The sequence below is a fragment of the Papio anubis genome, chromosome 18, assembly GCF_008728515.1.
Source record: "Papio anubis isolate 15944 chromosome 18, Panubis1.0, whole genome shotgun sequence".
NCBI lineage: Eukaryota > Metazoa > Chordata > Mammalia > Primates > Cercopithecidae > Papio > Papio anubis.
The window spans coordinates 32850102-32867048 of record NC_044993.1 but is presented as its reverse complement, the minus strand read 5'-3'; the positions used below and the strand labels follow the sequence as shown (position 1 = coordinate 32867048).

Here is a 16947-nt window from a genome sequence, read left to right as displayed (position 1 = left end):
GCTCACCTCCTGTGATGCCGCCTGGTTCCCAATAGGCCAGGGACTCATAGTGGTCCATGGCCGGGGGAGGGGGCGGGGGGTTGGGGACCCCGTCTTAAGCCATCCAGTTTGTGGCACTTTGTTATGGCAGCTGCAGCAGATGAATATACCCACCAGCCAGACCAGGCTCCTCCGGTTACCTTCCTGCCCTTGGCAAGCTCCTGACAACACCTGAAAAAACAGATGTCCCAAGGCGGTTGGAACAAGGAGATGGCCGGGGCGATGTCAGTTTTGTTTTTCAAGACTTTTTTTTTTTTTTTTCTACAGAGGAGGAGGAAGGAATGCCTACAATAAAGAGGTCTTTATGGTCCCACTTCAGGAATCGGAGAACCCCGCCCTCCTCGTCTCAGCCCCAATTTAACAGGTGCATGTGTATCTTATAAAGTGATGCCCTTTTGGGGGCGGGTCCAGTGTGCGCAGGACTGTGGCTGACTTGTCAATCATCATAAGGGTGATGTCCCAAACATTCAAGTCTGAGGCCCAGGGAAATTGGCAACAGCTGCCTGGATGCCTTCATCCTCCCAGCCCAAGGAAGATCTGGCCTCGCTCCTTCGTTGTCCTTAGGAGCACGTGGTGTTCTCCTAGGTGGCCCTGCACACGGGGTCGCCCAGCCTTTCTTTGAGGGCCGAGTGGGTAGTCTTCCCCTGTAGGACGCGCTTCCCCGTAGGTTTCCACGTGGGGCCACCGGAGGCAGAAAAACGGGAAGTGGGCACTGGCACCTGGGGTGAAAAAGGGTGGGGGTGCGGCTTTGTGAGGAAACAATTTGCAGAGACTGCTAAACTGGGGTCTGCTGGGATACCCCACTCCCTACCCCCTGCCTCGGGCGCCCTCAGCCACCCCAGCTGGGGGTCCCCCAGGTCTCAGGCCAAGCTCCCCGCGCGGCCTGCAGCGCACCCAAACATGGCCGCCGAACTCGGGTTCCCGGGGCGCAGCCGCGCCTCGGGGTGACGCAGAGGCGGCGGGTTGCATCAGCCCGTGCCCACGTGCTCGGTCCGCCCTCTGCCACCCGGATCCGGGCGCCGATTGGGCCACGTTGGGACAGTGCCTCCGCCTCAGCCAATGGGCGGCAGCCACAGAGCGTTCTGTCCGCAGAGCCGGGCGCGGGGCTCCTATAAAAGGCGCCCAAAGCGGGGGCGCGCGCCCCAGAGACGCGAACGGTCGTTGCGGAGGTTGCGGGCGGCTGCTACGCCGCCTGTCTGGCACCTCGGAGCGCAGAGGAGCCCCGACGCCGCCATGGAGTCCGAGACCGAACCCGAACCCGTCACGCTCCTGGTGAAGAGCCCCAACCAGCGCCACCGCGACTTGGAGCTGAGTGGAGACCGCAGCTGGAGCGTGGGCCACCTCAAGGCCCACCTGAGCCGCGTCTACCCCGAGCGTCCGGTGAGAGCGGCCCCGAATTCCCGCCCCTAGGCTGTGGTCCCCTGCCCTCTGCTAGGAATGCCACGTCCGCCTGCCCTGTCCTGTGGCCTCCTCCCCCTGACGGCTGCGATCGCCCGGCCGGTCACCTCCCCCAGGGCTGTGGTCTCTCCTTCCCTGGCCCGCCGACGCGGGCTCCCCTCTGTTGCCCAGGGGCCGTCAGTAATCAGCAGCCTGACCTTGGGCGAGTCATTTCACCCTCCAAGCCTGTTTCCCCCCAGCGGCCAGGCACCTCGGTGTTCCTAACTGGGCTTGCGTCCAACGGCTAGAAGTAAGAAAACATCCGTGCTGCAACATGAGGTTTCTGAACGCAGCCTCTCTGCGGGGAGAGGAGCGGGCAGGTGCCACCTGGGGCCGTGGCTTGAGAAACCTGGGGACCGCCCAGACACTGTGGACGGAAGGCCCCACACCCAGAAGCAGGACGTGGCTCTTCTCCTCCCTATCCACCTTCCGCCGTGCCCCTCCCTGTCGCACTGGACCGCGCAGCCATTGCCGAGTCCCGGGGTGGAGCCCCGTGCACTTTCTGACCAAGAGCGACTGAGAAGGGAAGCAGGCAGGAGTCGCCTTCAGTCTGGTTTTAGGACGGCAGCCTCTCCATTATTAGCAAGACTTCCTTGCTTTGTTTTGGTTGACGCATCTGTCAACATCACCCTTAGCACCGCCTGCCCTGGCCACCACGTGATGAGGCTGTAAGCCGGCCCTTCCTGTATTTACTTTCTGCTCTGATATTATGTAAGTGTCAGCAGTGTTCTTCACTGCCCACGAGCATAATTCTTCATCACACAGGAGAGGGCATCCGGGCAGGAAAAGATAGTGAAGTCGTGAGTTCCAGCTTGTGGTAGCGCCTGTGTCTGTTTTTGTTCCATATGGTTAAGAATGTTTTAGAAGTGAGTTTTCCTTCTGAGTTGTTATTTTGCAATTTGCATATTTATTTCGTAAGCTTGCATTCCATGTCCTCTAGAATTCACCCTGGCACATTTTTCAGTTTCACTATAACTGCTTCCAAGAAACTGGGTGGCTGTGTTGCCATGAGAATGGCTATTGGGTACACAAATTGGTGAAGCAGGTGTAGCCTATGGTTGCATCATATGGCAAAAGGCAGGGTTTTGGAGGAGGGTTTTTCTTGAGGGCTTCCTTTGGTGAGGAACGCGGCTCCCATCTGTTCAGTCTGAAGACCTAAGATGGTAAACAAATACCTCTCAGGTATACAAATTTGTGTCTAAAAATTATGGCTGAAACATACTTATCATTTGTTTTCTGTGGTAGAAAATGGTATATTATAAGGTCTACTTTGTAATAGTCGTTGACTTTACTTAATATTTTTCTTTTCTTTTTTTTTTTTTTTTTCTTGAGGCGGAGTCTCGCTCTGTCGCCCAGGCTGGAGTGCAGTGGCCCGATCTCGGCTCACTGCAAGCTCCGCCTCCCGGGTTCACGCCATTCCCCTGCCTCAGCCTCCCGAGTAGCTGGGACTACAGGCGCCCGCCACCACGCCTGGCTAATTTTTTGTAGTTTTAATAGAGACAGGGTTTCACCGTGTTCGCCAGGATGGTCTCAATCTCCTGACCTCGTGATCCACCTACCTGGGCCTCCCAAAGTGCTGGGATTACAGGCGTGAGCCACCACGCCCGGCCTATTTAATATTTTTCAAATTAGCCATCTGCGTGAAGACTCAATATCAAGTTAGGCCTTTAAAAGGGGGAAAATGAAAACCACTGGCAGCTGTGGTTTTCTAGCCTTTTCTAGTGGTTGAACTCTAATAAAATGCAGGACCCTACATATACAAAAGGTACTGTTCTACAAATTTATGTATATATTAGCATTTACCTTTAAAGTTCTCACCTGTCAGTGAGAAAACCGGTGAACACAGCATTCAGTATATTTATTTTGGTTCAGTTACAGTGTCAAAAAGTCCTGATGTATATGGATAAGTAGATGCACTTTTTGCCGTTTTGTTTGTTTTAAACAGCTTGCTTTAATTATCTCAAGCTACTTGGCAGGAACACCTTTATTCCAGGTTTTGCATAATCAGTTATTCTGGCACGAGTAGATTAACACGTTAGTGATCTCCAATAGACAGTTTATATGTTAATATTATTTGAAGCCATTATTTTTAAGTACAGTTTAGAAGCAGTTTCAAATAGATTTTAAAAATGAGATTTGTATAAAAGAGTGTGCAGTCCCTATGGCGTTAAAATCGGTGATATGGAGAAGAGGGGTGGGAATTGTGACACTGTGGCAGCAGATGACCTTGGACAAGTCAGTTTTTCAGACTTTCCTCCCTTAAAATAGGGATTACTAAATCTCACAGGGTGGTTGTGTATAATGTCACCCACATGCCATCTCCTCTATAACTGCATTTGTATGCCAAGAAATCATCTGTGAAGGCTTCAGTTTAGGATAGCTTCACATTATTTTGGAGCACTGCTAGGTGGTTTTGGTTAAGGCTGGCCTTGGGAGTACTCTGAGTTTTCTCTGAAACCGAACTCGAGTTGGTTGTAGGTGCCCTGTTTGCTGTTTGTTGCTTTTAGTAACAGGAATCAGTTTACCTGGGAGTTAAGAAGTACATTGCCATAGGTTTGGACTGGAGATAATTTGCCTTTTTTTTTTTTTTTTTTTTGAGATAGGGTCTCACTCTGTTGCCCAGGCCGGAGTGCAGTGGCGTGATCTTGGCTCACAGCAACCTCTGTCTCCCGGGTTCAAGTGATTCCCCTGCCTCAGCCTCCTGAGTAGCTTGGGTTACGGTCATAAGCCACCACGCCCAGCTAATTTTGCATTTTTAGTAGAGATGGGGTTTCACCATGTTGGCCAGGCTGGTCTCGAACTCCTGACCTCAGGTGATCCGCCCGCCTTGGCCTCCCTCAGTGCTTGAATTATAGGCATGAGCCTCTGTGCCCAGCCGATAATTTGCCATTCTGTGCTTATTTGCATGTTAGAGACCAAAGTTAGACACTTTCTAAATAGAAGTTTTTTATGTGGGGTTTTTGAGAAGGTATTTTCCTGTGATGCTGGGGGGAAACACACATAATCAAATTACTTGTTTAAAACAGTTTCTTCTGTGTTTAGGAACTTTTGGGGGTGAAATGCTGACCTGTGTTTTTCTTTCCATGATCAGCGTCCGGAGGACCAGAGGTTAATTTATTCTGGGAAGCTGTTGTTGGATCACCAATGTCTCAGGGACTTGCTTCCAAAGGTACCTCACTTACACATTAACCTCTGAATGTTTTTAAGCACTCACCAGGTTAGGTTCAGGTCCTTAAGTGCCTTCTTATTACTTTTAGCAGGAAAAACGGCATGTTTTGCATCTGGTGTGCAATGTGAAGAGTCCTTCAAAAATGCCAGAGGTCAGCGTCAAGGTGTGTCTCCTTCTACATGATGATAATAATTTGTATCATTCAGACTTTCAGGGGAGTAATAAAAGAAGTTGGATAAAACTTTTATTGAGAGACTGTATGGTGTTATTACTAAGTAATATTTTGTTTCTTTCCTAGGAATTAGAAACTGTATTATCAACACAAGTGATAGGTTCATAGTAGCAGATTGTTCCATTACTGCTGTAGTGGAAAAGTGGAGTTACATATTGCACTATCTTCTGGGATATGATTTGATCTATGGTTACTGTGTATCGAGATTACTGAACTAACACTGATTGGATTTTTATTGAATTTAGCACATAGCAAGTTTTTTCAAAGGAGCCGTTAATTTTTATAAAGAGTACAAAAGTGAATGTATTTCCTCTGGAAATTTTCATTATGATTAGTTGGATAGGAAAAGATCAGAGTCTTTATCAAGTGATCTTTAAAGAATTTTTTTTTTTTTTTTTTTAAATATGGTCTTGCTATGTGGCCCAGGCTTTTCTCAACCTCCTGAGGGCAAGCGATCCTCCCACCTCAGCCTCCTGAGTAGCTGGGACTACAGGCATGTGCGACTGGACCTGGCTCTAAAGACTTCTATGTGACAGACAAAAACATTTATTTTTCATTTCACAATGTTTATTCACATATATGGTGTTAGTATTCTAGTGTAGTGATGTACTCTAAATTTGCATTATATTCCTAGAACATCTGAACAGAGCATAGGAAATTCCCTATTTTGCCATTATCAATTCTAACAAAAATCTTAAAAGCACTTTACCATTTCATTTCCCTGCACTGTAATTTTTAAAAAATGATCAAAAACAGTATCATACCAAGGCTTACTTGTATGAGAATACTATTTTAGAAAGTTTGGGCCAGGTTCTGTTTATAAATCTTGTTGGTCAGATTTCTGCAATGAGTAAGTTTAGCACCATTATCAAGCTTTCTCACCAATGACAACTTCATTGGAAGATTTTAATGAAATTTTAATGAAAGTGTAGCATCGTTACTGTAGGGAAAAAAATGAATATGTTAGCATCTGTGTATTGAAAATTGTGTTTAATAAATGTCAGACTATTTTTTACATAATGTTGCTTCTATTTAATTTTGTCACGTTCAGAGGTGGGGGGTAAGAGATATTAAGCCCTTGACAGCAAAATAATTCCTTTTGCTTGATTTCAGACAGTTGCATCAGCTCCCTTGTTCTGTGTTCATGTTACACTTATTTAGGTGGCTGAATCCACAGAGCAGCCCGCTGGTTCTAATCGGGGACAGTATCCTGAGGATTCCTCAAGTGATGGTTTAAGGCAAAGGGAAGTTCTTCGGAACCTTTCTTCCCCTGAATGGGAGAACATCTCAAGGTGAGTGTTATCTCGGCTTATGCAACGTGAATGTGCCTCATTTGCATCCATTTAAGAGTAAGGTGTGTTTACACGTATATAATCAGAACTTTTAAACCTACAGAATTTTGCTTTACAAATGGCTTCGCTTTAAAGATGTCTTATATATTTAACTTTTCTTAATACACAGCCTTTTAGTATATACAAATTTAAACAGTAGGCAATGCATATATTGAAAAAAAAAATGTAGGTGTTTTATCCTTCCATTGTGCTGACCACTTGGTTGCCGTCATGCTAGAAAATTGCTGCTGCAGGAGAAAAAGCTGTTGTAAGCATTGTGCAGCTGCTCTGCTGAGTGGCTTTGTGCTTTATTGTAACAATGGGTGACAACAAGGGAGAGACTGTTTAAGAAGTATTCTTCTAGAGACTTGGGGGTACTAGGAAAGTTGGCCATTTTTTATAACCATTAAAGCTTTTCTTTAGAGCAAAAGTCAAAACTAAATGCTGTGTTCTTTGGATTTTTATAGCTCTTGGAATACCTTGTTTTTTGGGAAAAATTCATTAACTACAAGTTGAAATTCCATAACTCTCCAATTCCCCATCCCCCTTTTCCTAGTAGTTTTTATATGCAATATTTTATAAAGCCAGGTGTTTCAGGAGTGAGTTTTTCTTTTTTTTCCCTTTAATGGAACTTTCAAATATACACAACAGTGGGGACTAGATAATTAATCCCCACACCATCATCCAGGCCTAATAAATAACAATCAGAGTTTTACCATACCTCATCTATTACCCTTTCCCCCTTTTTTTTAAGTATTTAAAAGTAATCCCCAGTTATATTATTTCATCCCTATATACTTGAGTATATAACTATGAAAACCTTTTAGTTATCCTGTATATCTAGAATGCCATTATCAGATCTAACAAAAATCTTAAAAGCACTCTATCATTTCATTTCCATGCACTGTAATTTTCTTAAATGATCAAAAACAGTATCATACCAAGGCTTACTTGTATTGGAATACTATTTTAGAAATACTCTGTGTATGGAATTTAGTTAAAAGATTGTCAGCATATAAATTGGATAATTATTGGATAGAAAATTATTGGTTAGAAAAACTTAAAACTTCTTCCCTTATTCTGATTCAACGATTTCTAACTTGAGAATTGAGGCTCGTATTTGACTTTCTGAATCTCACCATAGTTAAACTCGATTTCCTTTAACAAATACTTATTGAACAGCCAGTACATATAACTGTGCTTAAGGATATGAGTTGACCTGCAGGAATGACCACATAACCAATTTCTGATCTTCGGGCAATTCTATTATGCTTTCAATTTTGTGATGTGCTACTGAAGAAAAACACTGTGTAAGAAGCACAAAGCCAAAGATAACCCACATACACCTGCCCTATGAAGTTGAGGGCTGTGTGGCCTGATTAAAGAAGCGTGCATTTGACATCAGACCAGCTCTGAAATCCAGCCTTGCTACTTAACTAGCTCGGTGACCTTGTGTAAAGCCCCTGTCTTCCCTGAGCTGTACTTGGGTTCCCCTTGTAAAATCTCCTTCGTGAGATTGCTGTGGATGCAGCGGCCTGTACAGGACCCCAGGTAGTCAGTAAGCATGCGCAGGTGATGCCACATGCACACATCACTATAGATACAGATGGAGGGTGGAGGAAGAAGTGTGGATATCAGGAGGATGGGAGAGATTTCCTTCAGGAAAGACTGGGAGAACTGTGACTTTTGAGCTGCCCTCTAAAACATAAACAGTGGGTTGAGACTTGCAGTGAGACTCAACAAGTCAGAACTGAGCAGGGATCTGTCTACTTAACCCCAAAAGGTTGTTTATACGTGCACTCAGCAAGTAGGTGGCAAGGGCTGTTGTTTTCCTGTGGGATAGGACTGTGGTAGAAGTGCTGTGTCATTTAGTACCTTCCGTGCTTATGGTACATGGGTGCATCATACAGTCATTTACCATGTAACTGCCATAAATCCCATTCTTCTGTCTCTTCAATTTGAATTCTAGATTTTAATTTAAACTTAGTTTTCATTTGCTCATACTCAACCCACTCAAAATGAGTGTTTTTTTAAATCTGTGTATAGGCCTGAAGCTGCCCAGCAGGCATTCCAAGGCCTGGGTCCTGGTTTCTCCGGTTACACACCCTATGGGTGGCTTCAGCTTTCCTGGTTCCAGCAGATATATGCACGACAGTACTACATGCAATAGTGAGTCCTTCCCGCTGTGCTGGGTGTGGCCAGGGCTCCTGGGAATTGAGAGGAATTTTATCCATGTTACCTGTAAAGTTCAGAATGGAGGGATGAATGTATTTTCATCAGTCTGCAGAACCCTGCTCTGTTTGGTCTGTGGGTGGAGTAGAGTGTAAATGACAGCTGTTACCTGATTTGTATATTGACACAAGGGTGTTTTTGTCTGATACACAGTTTAGTGACTTTATTTAGAACATGTTACTTTCTTTTCAATTTGTAGTACCTTCAAAGTTTTGTGAAGATTGTAATTTGCTACTGTGCCATAATTTTACAGTGGCCTTGATGTTTAATTCCAGGTGAAATTCACCACTTGGCTTCTCTTAGAAAAGGCATTTATAGATATAGTTAGTAAGGAAGTTCTTCACTAAATTGAAGAAGAATCAAATGCATATCTACCTACTTCAAATTCTTAACAGTAAAAGACTGCTGTGTAAATAAGCCACAGACTTTACGGTGCTTTGGTCTCAACAGTATCTGCCTCTGTCTTTTTATTTTAGTTTAGCAGCCACTGCTGCATCGGGGGCTTTTGTTCCACCACCAAGTGCACAAGAGATACCTGTGGTCTCTGCACCTGCTCCAGCCCCTATTCACAACCAGTTTCCAGCTGAAAACCAGCCAGCCAATCAGAATGCTGCTCCTCAAGTGGTTGTTAATCCTGGAGCCAATCAAAATTTGCGGATGAATGCACAAGGTGGCCCTATTGTGGAAGAAGATGATGAAATAAATCGAGATTGGTTGGATTGGACCTATTCAGCAGCTACATTTTCTGTTTTTCTCAGTATCCTCTACTTCTACTCCTCCCTGAGCAGATTCCTCATGGTCATGGGGGCCACCGTTGTTATGTACCTGTAAGCAGATGGTTTCTCTAATACAAATTACACTACATTGTGTTCACACTAAGCAGATTTTGCTTTTTTTTTTTTTTTTTTTTTTTGAGACAGAGTCTCGCTCTGTCACTCAGGCCGGAGTACAATGGCACGATCACTGCAACCTCCGCTTCCCGGGTTCAAGCGATTCTCTTGCCTCAGCCTCCTGGGTAGTTGGTATTACAGGCACCTGCCACCACGCCTGGCTAATTTTTGTATTTCTAGTAGAGACGGGGTTTTGCCATATTGGCCAGGCTGGTCTCGAACTCCTGACCTCAAGTGATCCGCCCACCTTGGCCTCCCAAAGTGCTGGTTTTACAGGCGTGAGCCACTGCGCCTGGCCAGATTTTGCTCTTTTTTGAGCAATCTCAGTTACTGTAGAAGGAGGTGTGTTTAAATAGTATATCATTCTGTGGCTGGGCGCAGTGGCTCACGCCTGTAATCCCAGCACTTTGGGAGGCCGAGGCAGGAGGATCACATGAAGCCAAGAGTTCAAGACCATCCTGGCCAATATGGTGAAACCCCGTCTCTACTAAAAATACAAAAAATTAGCCGGGTATGGTGGCGCGGGCCTGTGATTTACTTGGGTAGCTGAGGCAGGAGAATTGCTTGAACTGAGGAGGCAGAGGTTGCAGTGAGCCAAGATCGCACCACTGTGCTCCAGCCTGGGTGACAGAGCAAGACCCTGTCTTAGAATAAATACATAATAAATAGTATATCATTCTGGCATGTTCAGTACAAGGAATTCATGCCTTGGTTGGTTGTATGGTCCCAAGAACATATCAATCCTGTATTAATACAAGAATATTCTCTTGTCCTCTAGATAAGCTACCTTACCTTCCAGGCTCACAAACCAGAATTATGTAGCCATACTGAGGCATGGAACAGCAAATTGTATTTGTTTTGAATGAGAACATATTTGCCTTTATCAGGCCACAGCTGCCTTCCAGGGTAAAGGTCAGGCACTGACTGTTAGCATAGCCCTGAAAGGCAAGGGAATCTTCACATACCTGACATTTGGTTTTAGCTGTGGCCTGGAGCAGTACTCACCTGGGGGTGGTTTTGTACTCTCTCTCCCCAGGGGACACTTGGCAATGTGTAGGTATTTTTGTTTGTCACATCTAGGGGAAGTGGTCCTGCTAGCATCTGGTTAGTAGAAGCAAGAGTGCTGCTGAATTTTCTACAATGCACAGGACAACTCCCACAGTAAATATTTGGCTCAATACGTCACTAGTGCCAAAGCTGAGAAAGCCTGGCCTAGAGTGATGAGTCTTCGTGGTTGAAACTAAAAGAAGAAATTTTCCTTTATAGTAAAAATGGATTTTTATTTTCGCTTTTAAAAATAAAAAATAATTAGAATATAATGAACACTCAAATATCCACAATTAATCATTGCTAATATTTTGTTATATTTGTTTTAAGACTTGGGATTTAATTGGTTTCTTCAAATCAAACAGTTAATATTTTCTATAGTCTCTAGAATCATATATTTAAATGACCAAATGTAGGTTGTCATTATGTTATATATAATGATAGTTTTGTAGGTATATGCTTTCTCCCCACTTTGTGCAGGTTTTCAAGGGCAAGGTTTAGTTCATATAAATAAGCATTTATTGAGTGCATACCATGTGCCAGGTGCTATTTATATTGCTGGGTGTGCAGTGATGAATAAAACACAGTCCCTGCCTTCAGTGGTCAAACGCCTCTGTAGATGGGTCTTGCAGTGAGCTTATCATCAGGGTACTGCTATGATTAGAGGTGGGGAGCCTTGGATTCTTGAGTAAGTCTCACTGTGACATCAGCTAAGATGGATTTTTATGTGCTTCCTTTGAAGGCATCACGTTGGGTGGTTTCCATTTAGACCGAGGCTGGTTCAGAACTTCCCAAATGATGGTCCTCCTCCTGACGTTGTAAATCAGGACCCCAACAATAACTTACAGGTATGGAGCCTCCCGTGAAGCCCAGGCAAGCTTGACATGATATGCCAGGCTCTCAAATCCGTAACCTTTAGATTTCCAGCTTGTGGTTTACCATTTTATTGGGCTAAATATTTCATGATTTGTTCACATTTCTTCTTAGAGCAGCAGCTATTTTTAAAACATTGAATGTGCCATCACATTCTATCACATATTTTTGACATGTGGCAATTTGCATTTTGGCTTAAGTAAATAACATTTTTTTAAACCCACTATTTTGAGCGTTCAGTGGTCTGTAACAGTGTGTTATACCATAAGAACTGGTATGAAGTGGTTAACTACTAGTTTAATAATAGTCGAAGCCTGGGTGTGGTGACTCATGCCTGTAATCCCAGCACTTTGGGAGACTGAGGCAGGTGGATCACCTGAGGTCAGGAGTTCAAGACCAGCCTGGCCAACATGGTGACAACCCATCTCTACTAAAAATATAAAAATTAGCCGTGCCCGTATTCTCAGCTGCTAGGGAGGCTGAGGCGGAAGGATGGCTTGAACTTGGGAGGCGGAGGTTGCAGTGAGCCAAGATTGCACCGCTGCACTCCAGCCTGGGTGACAGAGTGAGACTCTGTCTCAAAAATAATAATAGTTGCAGATCTAGTTGTTTCATTTGCTCTGATATTTGCTGCCAGGAGTATTCAAAACTCTGACAACATCAACACGGTTGTGCTGTGGAAGCCTGAGAAAGAGCCCTATCCAGCCTAGGGCATCATGCCCTGGGGTCCTGGCTGCCTGCTGCTGTGCCTGTGGGGCAGGGGGCAGGGATTTACCCTGCCCTTTCCTAACATTATTTGGTATTCATCACAGCACTAATCATTTTCTCATTGTGTTTCATTACCTGTAGGAAGGCACCGATCCCGAAACTGAAGACCCCAACCACCTCCCTCCAGACAGGGACGTGCTAGATGGCGAGCAGACCAGCCCCTCATTTATGAGCACAGCATGGCTTGTCTTCAAGACTTTCTTTGCCTCTCTTCTTCCAGAAGGCCCCCCAGCCATCGCAAACTGACGGTGTTTGTGCTGTAGCTGCTGGAGGCTTTGACAGGAATGGACTGCATCACCTGACTCCAGCTAGATTGCCTCTCCTGGACATGGCAATGATGAGTTCTTTAAAAACAGCGTGGAGGATGATATGCTTTTGTGATCAAGCAAAAGCAGAAACGTGAAGCCGCGATACAAATTGGTGAACAAAAAATGCCCAAGGCTTCTCATGTCTTTTTTCTGAAGAGCTTTAATATATACTGTATGTAGTTTAATAGGCACTGTAAGTAGAAGGCCTTAGGTGTCGCATGTTTATGCTTGAGGAACTTTTCCAAATGTGTGTGTCTGCATGTGTGTTTGTACATAGAAGTCATAGATGCAGAAGTGGTTCTGCTGGTACGATTTGATTCCTGTTGGAATGTTTAAATTACACTAAGTGTACTACTTTATATAATCAATGAAATTGCTAGACATGTTTTAGCAGGACTTTTCTAGGAAAGACTTATGTATAATTGCTTTTTAAAATGCAGTGCTTTACTTTAAGGGGAACTTTGCGGAGGTGAAAACCTTTGCTGGGTTTTCTGTTCAATAAAGTTTTACTATGAATGACCCTGGGAGAGACTCCTATCATCCTAGCAGTTGACTCTGCGTTTGTTGTATCTAGATAGTCAACAGTTGAGTTGCCAGTGTTTAACCTGAATGCTTGTTTTTCCAAAGAGGACTGTTTGTGCCAGTAAGAATGATCAGGTAAGGCCATGAAAGTTTTTGTTGGTGTTTGTTTTTGAGATGGGGTCTCGCTTTGTTCCTTGGGCCAGAGTACATTGGCTACTCACAAGTGGGATGGTAGCGGGCTACAGCCCCAAACTCCTGGCTTAAGCCACCTCTTGCCTCAGCCTCCTGGGCAGCTGGGACTACAGGCATGCACCATCACATTCAGCTTAAAAGTTTTAATTTACTAAGAATATACCTGTGTTTCCCCCATTTCGTGATTTAAACAGTGCTTGCTTATATAGGAACCCATCAAAGTTAAATTCCCCACATTTAAAGTTAGTAGTTAGTGGTTTCACCTTGACAAATCTGCAATAGTTTCACCTGCTCAAATTTCATGCTTTTTGTAAGCTGAGCTTATGTTTGTAATTTTAATCCTTTAAATACTACTGTGGTGACTAATCATTTTTTTTGTTTTTTGGTGGTGGTTTTGTTTTGAGACGGAGTCTCGCTCTGTCACCCAGGCTGGAGTGCAGTGGTATGATCTCAGCTCACTGCAACCTTCGCCTCCTGGGGTCAAGCGATTCTCCTGCCTCAGCCTCCCGAGTAGCTAGGATTACAGGCGCCCACCACAACGCCCGGCTAATTTTTTTGTATTTTTAGTAGAGACGAGGTTTTACCATGTTGGCCAGGCTGGTCTCGAATTCCTGACCTCAGGTGATCTGCCCGCCTTAGCCTCCCAAAGTGCTGGGATTACAGGTGTGAGCCACCGTGCCCAGCCAGCAACTAATCTTTAAAGCACAGTTTTATATATTTTTACATGAGTAATGTTATAGTAGGTGTTCTACTTGGCAAAGTAAATCAGCCTTTTGTATCATGGTTGTGATCATTTAAATGAATCCTTATTGTAAACATTGTTTACATAAGATAAACATTCACTAAACAACTCATGGCAAGACACTGGGTAGGTACAAAGATGTCTTATGTGTGGTTATGCTTTCAAAGCCAACTGGAAACCCTTTTGTAAGGAGTTAAATAGCAAAAAGTTTCAAATAACTGTGTGCCTCTGGAACAGAACTATCAGAAGGCAATGAATATTCACAAATTGCGAAGAGATAATTTGCTTCAAGGAAGAAATGACTTGTAACTAGAGTGGGTTTGAAATGATGGGGGAAAAATGATGAGGTGTGAAATTACTCACCTCTCCAGTTCAAGGAAAGAAGGGTAGCAGCAGGAGTAAAAGCTCAGCCACAGGATGTGCTCTTCCTGCCAAACAGCTGCATTCTGCACATGCTTGGGAATGAGGTCCTGCTAGTTTAGGAAAACGAACATTAAGGATTCCCAAAGTCTTGGGTGGAAAAGCCTGTTTCTTTTCAGAGGCAAGGCCATCACCATTTGGCAAAGGGCACAAGGCCCCAGGCAGCTGTGGTACCATCTGCTTCTAAAGGAGCCGAGGTTTCACCCCCTGAAATGTCAGTTTGTGGCTTAAACTCTAGGTTCTACAGGCCCAAAATAAATAGTGCCAGGAAGGTGCCCCTGAACAGAGCTGTCCAGGGTTCAGATTGGCACCCCATCTGCACGGGGGCAAATGGGACTCTCAGCAATTAAGGCCTAAGACGGCTGACAGGTGGGACATGGCAGAAATTCAGGACTTCCACCACAGCTGCTCAATGTGGCATGATCATGGGCCACACACCACTCTGAATACTTAGGAAATTATTGGTTTGGACCTTTATTAAGTAGCAAGTAAATAACTGAAAAAACAAAACCCCAGATATTAGCTCTGGCTATAGCAGCTTTCTAAGTCTGTGTTTTTAATGTGTAATTTCTTGAATCCTAGTTCTGTAGAAGAAACACTCCACCCCCGCCCCTAAAAGATGAGCTTCATGATCAAGTACATTTTGGAACCCGCAGGTTGATCCAAGTTCATAGATTTCTTCACTGCAGGTCTTCTGGGGCCTTTAATATGCCTGAAGCTGGGGCTTTCCCTTCCTGAGAACGGCCTAGGACTATCCATGTGCCTCATTTTGGGAAATTTAGTAATGAGTTACTAAATCAACACTTCCTTTGGCATTCTACATAGCAAACATACTTTGTTAGATGTGACATCTTACACAATAAACAATGGAGATAAACTTTTTTAAAATTTATTTTTGGCCAGGCACGGTGGCTCATGCCTGTAATACCGCACTTTGGGAGGCCGAGGCAGGTGGATCACTTGAGGTCAAGAGTTTGAGACCAGCCTGGCCAACGTGGCGAAACCCTGTCTCTACTGAAAAGACAAAAATTAGCCAGGCGTGGTGGTGGGCGCCTGTAATCCCAGCTACTCGGGAGACTGAGGCAGGAGAATCACTTGAACTCGGGAGGGGGAGGTTGCAGTAAGCCAAGACCGCGCCATTGCACTCCAGCTTGCGCGACAGAGTGAGACTCTTTTACCAGTGCTCTACATGTTCAGAGAAACTTCTCTGGTAACCAACCATAGAAATGATCCCTGAAAGTATAGTCTTAGGAGATAAATATTCTTTCCATAGCCAGGAGGGAGACGAGAAGCCATACCTGTCTACAGTCTGACTGAGAAAGAGGGAGGCTCCAGGTCCCCTGGAGAATCCCAGGTTTTATGGAATAATTACTTGGTCCTTTTCAAAGTACTTGAATGTATGTAGGATAGTCTCTGTCTTATCAGCTAGCCCTGCGATCTAGGTGTTCTTCCATTTTGTAGAGGCTTGCAGAGATGAGAGACCTGTCTTAAGGTCTCAAACCCGTAACTGGCAGATCTGAGACTATAAATACTCCCTCTCAGGAGTGGACCTCTTCTACAATTTTTTTTTAGCCGTCCTTATGTGCCAAATACGGCGTGGGGGCCAGGAGACAGAATGAGGCATAGGTTGGGCATGGCCCCTGCCCTCTGGGTCTTGTAGTCGGCTGTGGGTGGCAAGTACAGCAGCGAGGGCAGACAGGTGTGAGGAGTTCGAGGACAGGGAAATAACACCCGCAGCCCCATCCCAGCACTCCCGTGCAGCAATGGAAGTGTACCACCGACACAGGCTGCAGGGTGAGCAGGAGTGACAGGCAGAGAGAGGAAGAGAGCTCTGCCGGTGCAGAGGCGGAGGGAACGTGGTGTGGAAGAACTGGAGAGAATTCCACATGAGTATGAAGTGGGTAGGGAGATTGAGACTGGAGAAAAGGGGAAGCCGGGGCTGCTGACCATGCAAAGCACTGAAAGCACAGCACTCCCAGCCTCAGGGTCCTCCACGATTGGAGACTGAGCATGAATTCAGAGGAGCTTGTGGAAGTCACCCAGTCAGGCCCAGAAATCTTACAGCGCATCCCTTCCCTTACCCCTGTCATAAATGGGAGAAGACAGCATCCACATGATGCAGGGGAGAGTGCAGGCATGAGCCAGCAGCCATACTATCCCCTGCATCTGTCCTCCTTGGCTATGTTTTACACCCCCCACCCCTTAGAACATTGTAGTCAAACTAGGGAGTATTAAATTGGCTGGTTGCTCCCAACTACACTGGACAAAGTGGAGAAAACAAAGGATGAGCTCAGAGTTTCAAATTCCCAGCTCAAGCTCTGCATAAAAGCACACCTCTTCATAGCTTAGAGTGTGCACCTTTCTCTCTGGGGCCTGGTGGGACTTGAGTCTAGTTACAGGTCCCGAAAAGAGGGGAGGGCATAGGATCTAAGAAAAATCCAAAGTGCCCTGCAAGGCAGCTACCTCGGGGAAGGCCATACAGTTTCTCAAAGGGTTAAGAAATTGTGATGAGGTCAGGCGCGTGGCTCACACCTTTAATCCCAGCACTTTGGGAGGCCAAGGTGGGTGAATCTCTTGAGGTCAGGAGTTCGAGACCAACCTGGCTATTGGGGTGAAACCCTGTCTCTACTAAAAATACAAAAAAATTAGCTGGGCGTGGTGACTTCCTTAGAAGAGACCTTTATCTCCTGTAGCTGCAGGGCTGAGATTTCTGAGCTCAAGTGATCTGCCTGCCTCAACCTCCCA

At 45.1% G+C, this 16947-nt stretch overlaps 1 protein-coding gene, 1 long non-coding RNA gene and 1 pseudogene across 5 annotated transcripts; 1 reads left to right on the top strand and 2 right to left on the bottom strand.

Annotated features, from left to right (window-relative positions):
- Positions 1–268: 268 nt before the first annotated feature.
- LOC103880467 lies at positions 269–2315 on the bottom strand. The gene is made up of 2 exons (XR_001898213.2): positions 1688–2315; positions 269–758 (listed from the first exon to the last, which is right to left on the bottom strand). It is a non-coding gene; the product is annotated as an uncharacterized LOC103880467 (long non-coding RNA).
- On the top strand, positions 1090–12866 carry HERPUD1 (homocysteine inducible ER protein with ubiquitin like domain 1). 4 transcript variants are annotated; one of them, XM_003916920.3, is made up of 8 exons: positions 1090–1419; positions 4568–4645; positions 4734–4808; positions 6039–6169; positions 8255–8377; positions 8917–9267; positions 11120–11225; positions 12100–12866. In XM_003916920.3, the coding sequence occupies exons 1-8, from the start codon at positions 1099–1101 to the stop codon at positions 12262–12264; spliced, it is 1350 nt and encodes a 449-aa protein (XP_003916969.1). In that variant the 5' UTR covers positions 1090–1098; the 3' UTR covers positions 12265–12866. The 4 variants fall into 4 exon arrangements, with proteins under 4 accessions (XP_003916969.1, XP_021787674.1, XP_009194760.1 ...); XM_021931982.1 differs by lacking the exon at positions 11120–11225; XM_009196496.2 differs by lacking the exon at positions 12100–12866 and having other exon boundaries at positions 8917–9110; positions 11120–11199.
- Positions 12867–15360: 2494 nt separating this feature from the next.
- LOC116271401 lies at positions 15361–15451 on the bottom strand (annotated as a pseudogene).
- Between the last annotated feature and the right edge of the window lie 1496 nt (positions 15452–16947).